General features: G+C 62.8%; 5 protein-coding genes across 5 annotated transcripts; 4 read left to right on the top strand and 1 right to left on the bottom strand.

The window, feature by feature from the left end:
* Positions 1 to 181: 181 nt before the first annotated feature.
* EMIHUDRAFT_471406 (hypothetical protein) lies at positions 182 to 2440 on the top strand (the record flags this gene model as incomplete). The annotated part of the gene is made up of 4 exons (XM_005792124.1): positions 182 to 324; positions 678 to 786; positions 1528 to 1641; positions 1917 to 2440. Coding segments are annotated over 4 exons (374 nt in total), but the record flags the coding sequence as incomplete, so codon positions are not given.
* Positions 2441 to 2766: 326 nt separating this feature from the next.
* EMIHUDRAFT_251404 (hypothetical protein) lies at positions 2767 to 4668 on the bottom strand (the record flags this gene model as incomplete). Its single annotated transcript, XM_005792123.1, has 3 exons — positions 2767 to 3179; positions 3284 to 3591; positions 3674 to 4668. The coding sequence occupies 3 exons, from the start codon at positions 4666 to 4668 to the stop codon at positions 2767 to 2769; spliced, it is 1716 nt and encodes a 571-aa protein (XP_005792180.1).
* Positions 4669 to 4895: 227 nt separating this feature from the next.
* On the top strand, positions 4896 to 7788 carry EMIHUDRAFT_251403 (hypothetical protein; the record flags this gene model as incomplete). Its single annotated transcript, XM_005792122.1, has 4 exons — positions 4896 to 5072; positions 5166 to 5301; positions 5664 to 7363; positions 7717 to 7788. 4 exons carry the CDS (start codon positions 4896 to 4898, stop codon positions 7786 to 7788), a joined length of 2085 nt encoding a protein of 694 aa, XP_005792179.1.
* Positions 7789 to 9096: 1308 nt separating this feature from the next.
* On the top strand, positions 9097 to 9930 carry EMIHUDRAFT_251402 (hypothetical protein; the record flags this gene model as incomplete). The annotated part of the gene is made up of 1 exon (XM_005792121.1): positions 9097 to 9930. One exon carries the CDS (start codon positions 9097 to 9099, stop codon positions 9928 to 9930), a length of 834 nt encoding a protein of 277 aa, XP_005792178.1.
* A 316-nt stretch (positions 9931 to 10246) lies between these two features.
* Positions 10247 to 10939, top strand: EMIHUDRAFT_251401 (hypothetical protein; the record flags this gene model as incomplete). The annotated part of the gene is made up of 3 exons (XM_005792120.1): positions 10247 to 10315; positions 10395 to 10661; positions 10830 to 10939. Coding segments are annotated over 3 exons (446 nt in total), but the record flags the coding sequence as incomplete, so codon positions are not given.
* Positions 10940 to 10970: the final 31 nt, after the last annotated feature.

The raw sequence follows: 10970 nt of genomic DNA, 5'->3' as shown, positions 1-10970 counted from the left end.
CCTAGAACTATGTAAGGAGAAGACTACCCACGCCCCCCCTCCTTTCCCTTGCACGATAGGGAGGCGAGGGTGTGGTGCGCTGAGAGCAGTCCGTGTTGTGTGAGAGCAGGCGCCGAGCGCGGCGCGCCGCCTTGCGTGTGCTCGTCCCCTCCCCTCACGGGAGCAGAAAAAGAAACGCGTAGGCGCCGAGCTCGACCTGGACGAGCTCACAAAGCTGCTGGGGGAGGGCCAGTCCAAGGAGCTAAAGTACTTCTCGCCGCCGCCCCCGCCGCGCGGGCTCGACCTGCCCGCGCCCACCGCCTACTACGCGACCGGCGCGTCGTCGTGCGGCGCCCTAGAAGCCAATCTCCCCACAATCTCCCCACAATCTCCCCACAATCTCCCACGTCGTCGTGCTGCTTGTACTCCGACTAGCGGGACCGCGTGCTCTGCTGTGTTCCGCCGCACTCCGCTGAATTCACTGTCCTCGCCTCCCTCGTACTCACGCGGTGCCCTGAGGACTCTGCACAAGGCCGTCCTCCCGCCCCGAGGCTGGCGTCTTCCACAATCTAGGTCTCCCCATCTCTCCCCATCTCTCCCCATATCTCCCCATCTCTCCCCATCTCTCCCCATCTCTCCCCATATCTCCCCATATCTCCCCATATCTCCCCATATCTCCCCATATCTCCTCCTCGTAGGTACGGCGGCCCGTCGCGCGCTCCGAAGGGAGTCAAGCAGCGGCGCACGCGGGGGGGGCTGCCGCCGGCCTGGCTGGTCGATGTGAGCAGCTTGGATGTGCAAGGCAAGGCGCGGCGCTTTAGGAGGGGAGATATGGGGAGATCTCGCTTTAGGAGGGGAGCCCGCACGGATTGTACCAGCGTCGAGACGCACGTCTTCGGCCGCCTTGTCGCCGTGGCCCAAGCCCTCCTCCCTGTACTCGCACCCGGCACCCCGCGTGGTCACGCACAAACACAACCCCGGACCCACGACGCACAAGCACAGGCAGTCGAGAAGGGAGAGAGACAGCGGCGGCAGTCAGAAGTCAGCGCTGCTGGGTCCCAGGGAGGCGAATGCGAGGACGCCCTCTCTCCACGGAAAGACCGAGACAGGGCACAAGACAGAAAGGAAGGGCTGGGCCCGGGAAGGCGAGTGCGATGACGGCCTCTAGTGCGAGCTCCAGCTAGTGAGCTCATACGCACGCCGGCAGATCGCGACTAGATACGCCTCGTGTTCACGCGGTGCTACGGCGTACGCGGCACGGAAGCCGCACTTGCGACCTCGGAGAGTGTGGGAGATTTGTGGGAGATTGTGGGGCCGCACTTGCGACCTCGGAGAGTGTGGGAGATTTGTGGGAGATTGTGGGGCCGCACTCTCGACTTCGGAGAGTGTGGGAGATTTGTGGGAGATTGTGGGGCCGCACTCTCGACTTCGGAGAGTGTGGGAGATTTGTGGGAGATTGTGGGGCCGCACTTGCGACCTCGGAGAGTGTGGGAGATTTGTGGGAGATTGTGGGGCCGCACTTGCGACTTCGGCGCATCCGCGGCGCAGGCGCGCGACGGCTCTCTCGACTCGCTGAGCGTCAAGGAGCTCAAGTCGTTCCTCTACTACCGCGACGCTGCCCTCTCGGGCCCCAAGAAGACACTCGTGGGCCGCATCGAGGAGGTGACGCGAGATCACCGCGAGATCACCGCGAGATCAAGCGAGATCACCCTGAGATCAAGCGAGATCACCCGAGGCCCGCATCGAGGAGGTGACGCGAGATCACCGCGAGATCAAGCGAGATCACCCCGAGATCACCCCGAGATCACCCGAGGCCCGCATCGAGGAGGTGACCGAGTCTCGGCCCTCGCATCTCGGCCGCATCTCGGCCGCATCTCGGCCGCATCTCGGCCGCATCTCGGCCGCATCTTGGTTTTGTCTCGGCCGTGCCTCGGCAGGTGATTGAGCGGGAGGCGCAGGCGGAGGAGCAGCGAGAGCAGCGAGCCAGTTCCGAGCAGCTCGCGCCGCCGCCGCCGCCGCCGCCGCCGCTCGCGCCGCCGCCGCTCGCGCCGCCGCCGCCGCCAGTCAACGGCGCCAGCGCGGCCGCCAGCGACCCGCTGCTCTCGTTGCTTGGCGACGGCGGCGACGAGGGCGACGGCGGGGACGAGTTTCTGATCGACGAGGTTTTTGCGGAGATGTGAGCGCGGCCGTCAGCGGAAGGCGGCTGTCTGCGACAACTGCAGCGCCCGGCCGCCGCCGCTGCTTGCGGCTTGCGGGGACACGCACCGGCACGCCCCTTGCCCTTGGCTCAGCATTTGCGGAAATCGGGCGATGCCCAGTACCTGTTGTCTCAGACGTCTGCGCCGCATGGGCGTGCGAGTGGTCTACACGTCTCGCATAACCGCATGTCCGCACATCGCGCTTCGCGGATGGGGTCAGTCGCGGATGGGGTCAGAAAAAAGAAGTTAATGATAATCGCAAACTGGGCAACGGGGGACGGCGGCCGCCCACGGCGCACGGGCGCTCGGGGGCGCGGGCCGTGGCACGGCCGCCACCCGTGGCCCGGGGGGCGGGGCGCAGGGGGCGACCCGACCCAGAGCGCAGAGGCGCGCCGCGCGTCACAGAATGGTGAGAGAGAGATGTGAGGACGATGTCGATCATATAAACAGCTAGCCGAGGGTGCGGCAGCGGGCAGGAGAAAAAACGACGAGAGGGCTCCAGCCTCCACGATTGCCGTCTCTTTCTCTCGAGGTCTCGAGGTGGCTTCGTGGCCTATCGACGACAATCAACGAGTACCCCTCCCCATTCTCACTTGCTCGCCTCCGCCTCGGCCTGCGCCGACATCTCTCGAAACATGTCCCCATAGGACTTCCTCGGCGCTGTGGCGCTCGCCGCCGCAGTCTCGCTGCCTCTCGCCGTCGCTGCGATCGCCTCCGCGATGTCTGCCGCCCGCGCAGATCCGCCCGCGCCGGCGATCAGCGCTCCCATCTCTCGTGCCTTGGCACGAAACTTTTCCTGCTCAAAGACGCTGCGCATCGCCGCGCGGAGGTCCTGGACGTACCTTGCCAACACAGCCTCGGTATCCTCCTCGGGTCTTGCCACCGCGAGACCCACCCCCATCGCCTCCGCTTTTCGGCCATTGACAGGCTGGTCGGCAAAGCCCGGGACAACCACCAGCGGGACGCCGTTCGCCATGCTCTCCATGAAGGAGTTCTGGCCACCTTCAGTGCAGCGGGCCACGCGGTGGGCTCTCAGTCTCGAAGGCCCCTCCCGCTCGGTGCAAGGAGTGGCGATGGCGCTCCCCGCTATCTCTGCTGTCGCGCACCGTGCGTCACAAACATGTCCACAAGGCCCGACTGGAGGATGTCCACCTGCGCCACGTAACTACGGCAGAGCGCATTGGGCGGAACGGAGAGGCCCTCCAACGCGTCCAACTGGGGGCCCGCGCTCACAATCAGCAGTGGCGCGCCCTCCTCGCACGCCTGCGCGTACGAGCTCCGGCCCTCGCCGCGCTCACTGGCGCCAAACTCCTCAAAAGCTGCTGTGAAGACGCTCTGGCAGAGCTGCTTCCCAGTGATGCCGTACTCCTTACCCTCCGCGTCAGTGAGCCTCGCCGTCCAGCCCGACATTGGCCTATAGGAGGCGTAGCACAGTGGACAGGGTATCCCCGAGCTGCTGGACGTGTGGTGACACCGGACGCGCGCGCATGTCGGACGTGATGACGGTCCCGAGGCTGATGTAGATCGCGACGACCGAGGCGTTCAGCTGCTTCGCCTCCTGCAGAGCGGCGAGCGGCGCGTCGCTCGAATCCGTCAGGTCCGAGCGATGTCGGTGGAGCTTGGGCTCATCGTCCTCCGGCTCCTCGTTGTGCGCGTCGAAGATGAAGCCGCCAGCCCGCTTGGCCCCCTTGACGTCCAGACTCGGGCCGATGTACGTGAAGCGAACGTCCGCCGCGCGGAGAGCCTCCGAGACGTTGTCGCTGATAGGGTCGCGGAGCGGCTCGATGGTGGTGACGAGAGTCATCGCCCGAGGCCCGCCGATATACTGCCAGGTGCCGCACGAGAAGGGATGACTGGGGAGCTCGAGGCTGGGGTACCGCTCGCGCAATCGCGCGACGGCCTTGGCGCCGTCCTCGTCGTCAAACGAGAGCCTGTCCATGTCTTCGAGGGTCATGCCCTCGTTGCTGGCCATCTCTCTCGTGAGCACCTCCATCGAACCGGGGCCCGCGACTGTGCACAACGCCACCGCAGGCAGGTTGAGGAGTCGGCAGGCGTGGGCGACAACGCCCAGCATGAGGTTGTCGTACACCGCAGCGTCAAATTTGAGCGCGCCATTCTCCTCGCTAAAGAAGCGGAGGAAGGCAGGGAGTTGGCGCTCGATTGCAATGTTGTGCGTGGCAGCCCACTGCTTAATATTCCCATACCCGTGAGCCGCGTCCTTCCCGAACTCTGTCGCCAGCGCCAGAAAGGCGGACATAAAGTTCTCTGCGCGAGGCTTTGCCGGATCCGGCTGCATAAGCTCGCTCAGCTCCTCAACCTCGTCAACGAAGGCGGCGCCGGTCGCCTCGATAGCGCCCTTGAAGACCGCGCTTGAGAGGTACGTGACGCTATGGCCGCGCTTGACGAGTTGGCGCGCGATCGGGAAAGAGGGGTTCGTGTGCCCGGATGCGGTCGAGAAGCAAAACGCAAAGCGCTTCCCGGCCTCGGGCATTCAGGAATCGCCGGTGCTGCCACCTGCCAGAGTCCGGGGCAGGCAGCAGTCCGACAACCGGGGGCGAGTCCGGAACATCGGCAGACCAGAACGAGAACACGGACGGACCGCCGGTGCTGCCAGAGTCCGGGCAGGCAGCACCGACGGTAGAGAGCCGTGTACGCGGCATGTTCCTACGTCCATAGTGTTAATTGTGCACTTACTTGGAGAGACCACAGAGAACTCCCATGCAACTCGGCCTTCTCCTCCACCTCCTCCCGCTCACCTCCTGCCACGGCCTCGCCGCGGCACACCGCCTCCGCGGCGGAGCAGCGCTCACGCTGCCGCCGCTCGTCGGGGCTTATCAGTCCGCGCTCGCGGCGGCGCCCATCACGACAAACGTGCTGTCGGCCGCCAGCCTGCCGGTGCGGCGCCGAGCTGCCTCCAACCTGAGCTCCTCTTCGTGCATGCGCACACAGTCCTATCCCGTATCGGGCAGTTGGTGGCACATATCGAAGGACGAGAAGGCGGAGGCGGCAAAGGCGAAGCGCGAGGCAAGGAAATTCACTCGCCGGCCTTGCCACGCGACCCTGTTGCCCGCCCATGCCAAGGCGTCAGCTTCCGCGGTCTCTGGACTCTGCTGTGGCCACCGATGTGAATATCTCTCGCTCCGATGTGGAGGCAGCAGTTGATGCGGTTGCGGTAGGAGAATTCGGGCATCGCACGATGGTTGCATTAGTTCCGGAGGGCATTTCTCCCGGCAAGATCTTCGAAGTCCACGATGCGACAGCTCAGACTTCCAACCACCTGTCCGCCCCGACGCTCTGTGAAAGAAACGAAAATCCGCTTAAATTCTTTTTACTGGTGTGCGTGCCAGTGCGTGCCAGCCCCGTTGCCTCGAGCCCGAGACCCGCGTTTGGTGAGAGTTTGTTTTGAAGTCTGGGCTCGAAATTCTTTTTCTGGGGGGTATAGGGGTTGGGCCTAGGAGGTTGGGTGCACTCGCGCTGCTTGCTCAGGCTGCCCGAGCAGTCTGATGTTCTCAATTCTGCGTACCTGGTCTTCGGACAGCGGTGAACGCCAGCGCTTGACTGAAACCGACACCACAGGTGACGGCGTCGAGCTTGGGCGGCCACACCGGCGCTTGACTGACACCGACACCACAGACGACGGCGTGGAGCTTGGGCGGCCATCGCTTGATCCGGAGCCCTCCGCTTGGTATCTGAGGCGCGTCCTTGAGCGACCGCTCGCCCGCACAGAGCAAGAGCTGTCCGGTGGATTTCACTCGTGGACGGTTGTGATGGCCACCGCTCCAGGGGCAAATCCCTGCGTGTCGGCCGCGCTGCTCATACTGTCAATCATGCTTTTGGCCGTGCAGTCGAACTTTATGGTGGCGGTTGCCTACGAGTCGGCATACTCGTCGTGCACGGACCACCAGGACTGCCCAACCGGAGAGTGGTGCGTCCCGGCGGGCTTTATGGCGCCCATTGTCGACCGGCGACCACTACACGCGGAGGCGCCTGGCGTGTGCGGCGACTGCCACTACTCGAACCTTCTCGAGTTTCCTTGGGCCAACACGAGCTTCGCTGTCGGGCCAGGGTGGTTTGACGGCGACGAGGTGCAGGAGTTGAGCGGCGACAAATGGCAGCACGACGGCGCGGCGTATTGCAACAACACGGATACCATCGCGATGCGCTGCGACCACATCGTCAAGCGCCAGAGCCGTCTCACCACGAGACACATCTTTGTTCTCATCGTCGTAGCGCTGCTGATCCTGATCCCGCTGACCGAGGACTGGGACGAAGCCGCGCTCGAGAAGAGCCTCTTCCAACAGCGCACCCGCGGTCTCTCGCGCTGGTCGCTCCTGCGGGCGCTCATGTGGGTGTCTCTTCGCATGCGGTTGTTCATCTTGCCGCTCAACATCCTGAGTGCGACCCTTGCCCTGTTTCTGCAAGACGAGACCATCACCGACCTCGTTCTCGATGGGCTCGCAATCACTTTCATGACGTACATCGACAACTTGGTCGCGCTCTTTTGTTTGCCTCGAAGCCATCTCCGTTCGACTGCCGCAGCGATTGCTGTGGTCCGGCAAGGAGAGGACGAGGCTGCCTCCGGCTCTGCCGACGCGCGTCGGCACTTTATGCGATGGTTGTTTCATCGTGTGTATGCTGCTGTGATGGGGGTGACTCTCATAGTGATCAGTATCCAGCCCGAAGCACTCATGGTGGCGATCAATGCGTACGGGGGGGTGCCGATTTGCGACAGCATCATCGACACGATCTACAGCGGTCTTGGATCAGGTATCCATCTCCCAGTGGTCTTGGCCATGGCTGGCTCTTGGGCAATCGTGCGCGAGCGATCCTTCGTCTGCGTCTCTTATGGGCGGCAACTTGCGTTCGCGGCCTGCGACGCGTACTTCACCATGTTTTTTGTTTATGCGACAACATTTCTCAATCCGGCAGACCCTTATGCGCTTCAATTCTTGCAGGACCCAATGTCAGTCGTGCTCCGCTGGCCACAAGACATGATGCTGCTCCTGTCGTTCCTTTTTGCGGAGCAGGCGAGGAAAGCTCCGTGGACTGTCGAGTTGGAAGGCGCCTATACCCTTGCTGACGATGTCGTCCCTAACCCTGACTGCGGCTGCGTGGTCCTCTCCAGCCCCTGGCTCGTGATCAGACTTTCCCTCCTCGCGGCGGTCGTCTGCCTGGTGGTGGTGCGGGTTCGAGTGTCGAGTTCTGTCTCCGGGGAGTGCAACTCCACCGGCCGAGCTCGAGTGCACCCTCACCGGGACGACAGCATTCGCTCGGCGCCAGACGGCGGCGCCACGGCTGGCGCCTGCCCCGGTGAACTGCTTATGTGAACTGCTTATTCGGACTGCTTATATGAACTACTTATGCCAACTGCTTATGCGAACGTTTTATGCCAACTGCTTATGCCAAATGCGTATGCCAACTGCGTATGCTAACTGCTTATACTGTGCGGACAGTTGCATGGCGGAATCACCGTGCGTGCATGCTGACTGTGTGCATGCTCACTGTGTGCATGCTGACTGTGTGCATGCTGTGCGGACAGTTGCATGGTGGAATCACCGTCAACTCGGAGCTCGAGGTCGGTGCCCAGCTGCTTGGTCCATTCGAGTCCTAAGCCCGATCTTGATAGCTTTCCGCTCGCATACACTCGGGTGCGCGGCGCTCAAGGAGTCTAGGTAGTAGGTGCAGGGGTGTATGCGTCATAGGGTGCATGAGTCATAGGGTGTATGAGACATAGGGTGTATGAGTCAAAGGGTGCGCGGCACTCAAGGAGTCTAGGTAGTGGGTGCATATTCAGGGGAGAGGACAAGCATTGAATGGGGCGGCGCAAATAGATGGATGGGTCATATTGCACCGCGGTGCTGAGCATGTGCCCTGGCGGCACTGCAATCACCCACCGGGCGAAAACAGGCCAGGAGCGGGGTGTGGGCTGCTGGTGACGTGGCATCCTTCTACGACATTACACTGGGGCGTAGGCGAGAGGAACACCACGATCACGCTGTTGTCAGCGGTCGACTGGTCGGTCTTCATGCGTGCTTGCGAGTGTGCGTGCGCGTGTGTACATGCGTGTATCTGTGTGCGTGTGCGTGTGCGTGTGCGTGAGTGCGTGCGTCCTCAGGCGTGCGTGTGTGCCCCCTCCTCCCCCCGTGTGTGTGTGTGCGCATGTGCGTGTGTGTGTGTGTGTGTGCGTGCGCGTACGTGTTTGCGTGTGTCGTGTGTGTGTGTGTGTGTGTGTGTGTGTGTGTGTGTGTGTGTGTGTGTGTGTGTGTGTGTGTGTGTGTGTGTGTGTGTGTGTGTGTGTGTGTGTGTGTGTGTGTGTGTGTGTGTGTGTGTGTGTGTGTGTGAATCACTGTGTGTGTGTGTGTGCGGCTCGGGAACGCCCACCCCTCCCCTTCCCCCCTACCTATGCCTCATACACCCTATGACTCATACATCCTATGACTCATACACCCTATGAATCATCGAACCCCTAACTATCCCCTGGCCCCCCAAATGTACCCTTGCACAAATCTAAACTGGGGTATCCACAACCTACGGCACCACGATCACGACGCTGCGTTGGATAGGCCGGCGAGAACATGGCGGGTGAATTCTGCCGCGCAAGCAGTGCACTACTTATGCAAACTGCGTATACAAACTGCGTATACAAACTGTGTATGCAAACTGTGTATGCAAACTGCGTATGCAAGCTGCATATGCAAACTGCGTATGCAAACTAAGGGGTGCCACCCCTATCGGGCCTATGTTAGACGACTCGTCCGAATCTAGATGGAGGAAAGGCGAAGTTTCCGGGATCTGCCGGGAAAACACAACCTGCCCCCTAAGCTATGACACACACACTCTGCCATGTGGCGGTATTGGTATTTTTTATGACAGCGCCTTTGGCCTTATCCCCCCTTTCATTCCCCCCCACTCCTCGGGGATGCCGAGACAGCAGAGCCTGCGGTGGCTGCGCGGCGCGCGGCGCTATTTCGAGCCGGGCGCCGTCGCCGAGGCCCTCGTGGCGATCGGGTCGGCCGTTTTGCTGTGGATGGGCTGGTGGAACCTGACTTACATCCTGCTGCCGCCGCAGTGGTACTGGTGTGCCGCAGAGATCATTGTTGGGATCCTCGGACTGTTTGCGACGCGCTCGATGTACGACAAGGCGATGCTGAGGGACAGTCGCGCCGACGGTCGCGCCGACACGTCGCTCGAATCGATCAAGGTGGAAGTGCCGTCGGATGCCGGCGGCGCACGCGTCTGGACCGGCGAGCAGCTTGCCACACGAGCCTCCGCGTCGCGCGGCGCGGCGGCCGGCAACGCGGAGGAGGGCTATGAGGAGCATCTCGCAGCGTGGAGGTCGCATCTTGCGGCGTGGAGCGCCGCCGGCCCGCGAGCCAATAGCGACGAGGCTGAAACTCTCGCCACGCCGCAGCCGACACCACCGCCAAGAACGAGGCGCAACCGCCGGCGACGCTACTTCGACGCTCCGAGGCCCGACGCGCGGCGGGGCTGCCGGGCGCTCTTTGCGCTGCTGATGGGCCTCTCGGTGTGGACGGGCTTCTGGAACGGCGTTGCTCTCTGCCTCCCAGCCGAGGTCGTTGCCTGCTGCGCGAGCGCCGAGGCCGACCCGGGCCCCAAGCAGCTTGTCCGCGCGCCGTGGTGCGTGCTGGCGAAAGTTACACTGATGGCCCTTGGCACGTGCGGGCTGTGGGCCACACGCTCGCTTTACGGCGACAGGCAGGTCCACGGCGCGCAACACCAGCGTATGAGATAGATAGAGTCTTGACTTTGGCTTGTGGCGTTGAACAGGCGATCCATAGAGTGAGTGAGAGAGTCAACTCAACAGGCCACACAGCCATGCGCTCAGGGCTCAGCAGTATTGTCTCCTATTTGTCGAAAGGTGAATAACAGAGAGAGGCGATGGCGCTAGCGAAGGGAGGTTGGGCCGGGCCGTGAGGGGCTGATGGCGCTGGCCAGCGCGGGGTGTGAGATGTCGTCGTCGTCGTATACTGCTGGCCCTCGCCCTCAGTTGCCAGGGCTGTGGGCTGCAGAATTGGCGTCTGTGGCGTCTACGCAGGCTCTGCAGCGTGATGGCAGGCGGGACTGCGAGGCCGGCGGCAGCGGAAGGAGAGGCTGGGCACGAGCCAGAGGAGCAGGCGGTGAAACGTCAATGAAACCGATGAAACCGACGGGTACAGTCCGCGAAGCGACTCCATTCAGATTTTGGGGGCCGCACAGGGGGCCCAACGCAATATTTTGGCTCCTGTCCAACGACACCTCAACGTCATGGACGCGTCCTCGTCGGACTCCGCCACCGCATCGGACTCCGTGTTCGCTTCCGCCGAGTTCCAGGAGTACGAGCGCGAGTTTCGGCAGTACTGCGCAGACAACCTGCGCTCACACAACCCACAGACCGACTTCGACAGCATACGCCGTGACTCGGCCGAGGACCTTGCGGCCAAGCTTGCGGTGCTTTCGCAGTGGTGGCGTTCTGCTGCGCACGTGGTTGTGTTCACTGGTGCAGGTATCAGCACGTCAAGTGGTCTTCCAGACTATCGGGGCCCGAGTGGCATCTGGACACGCAAGGTGCGCGGCGAGACAGTGTCGGAATCGCTGGACCTACGAGGCATCGAACCAACTCCAGCCCACGGTGCTCTCACTCGACTGTACCAGGCCGGCAAGCTTGCTCTCGTGGCGACGACAAATGACGACTCCCTGCATGGCAAGGCAGGGCTGCCGAAGCACGCCCTGGTCGAGCTTCACGGCAACCTGTTTGTCGAGGAGTGCGCACAATGTGGTGCGCGCTATGAGCGA

The sequence above is a fragment of the Emiliania huxleyi genome (genome assembly GCF_000372725.1).
Source record: "Emiliania huxleyi CCMP1516 unplaced genomic scaffold EMIHUscaffold_1095, whole genome shotgun sequence".
Lineage (NCBI taxonomy): Eukaryota > Haptophyta > Isochrysidales > Noelaerhabdaceae > Emiliania > Emiliania huxleyi.
The sequence above is the reverse complement of the archived record's forward strand: the minus strand, read 5'-3'. Positions and strand labels throughout refer to the sequence as shown.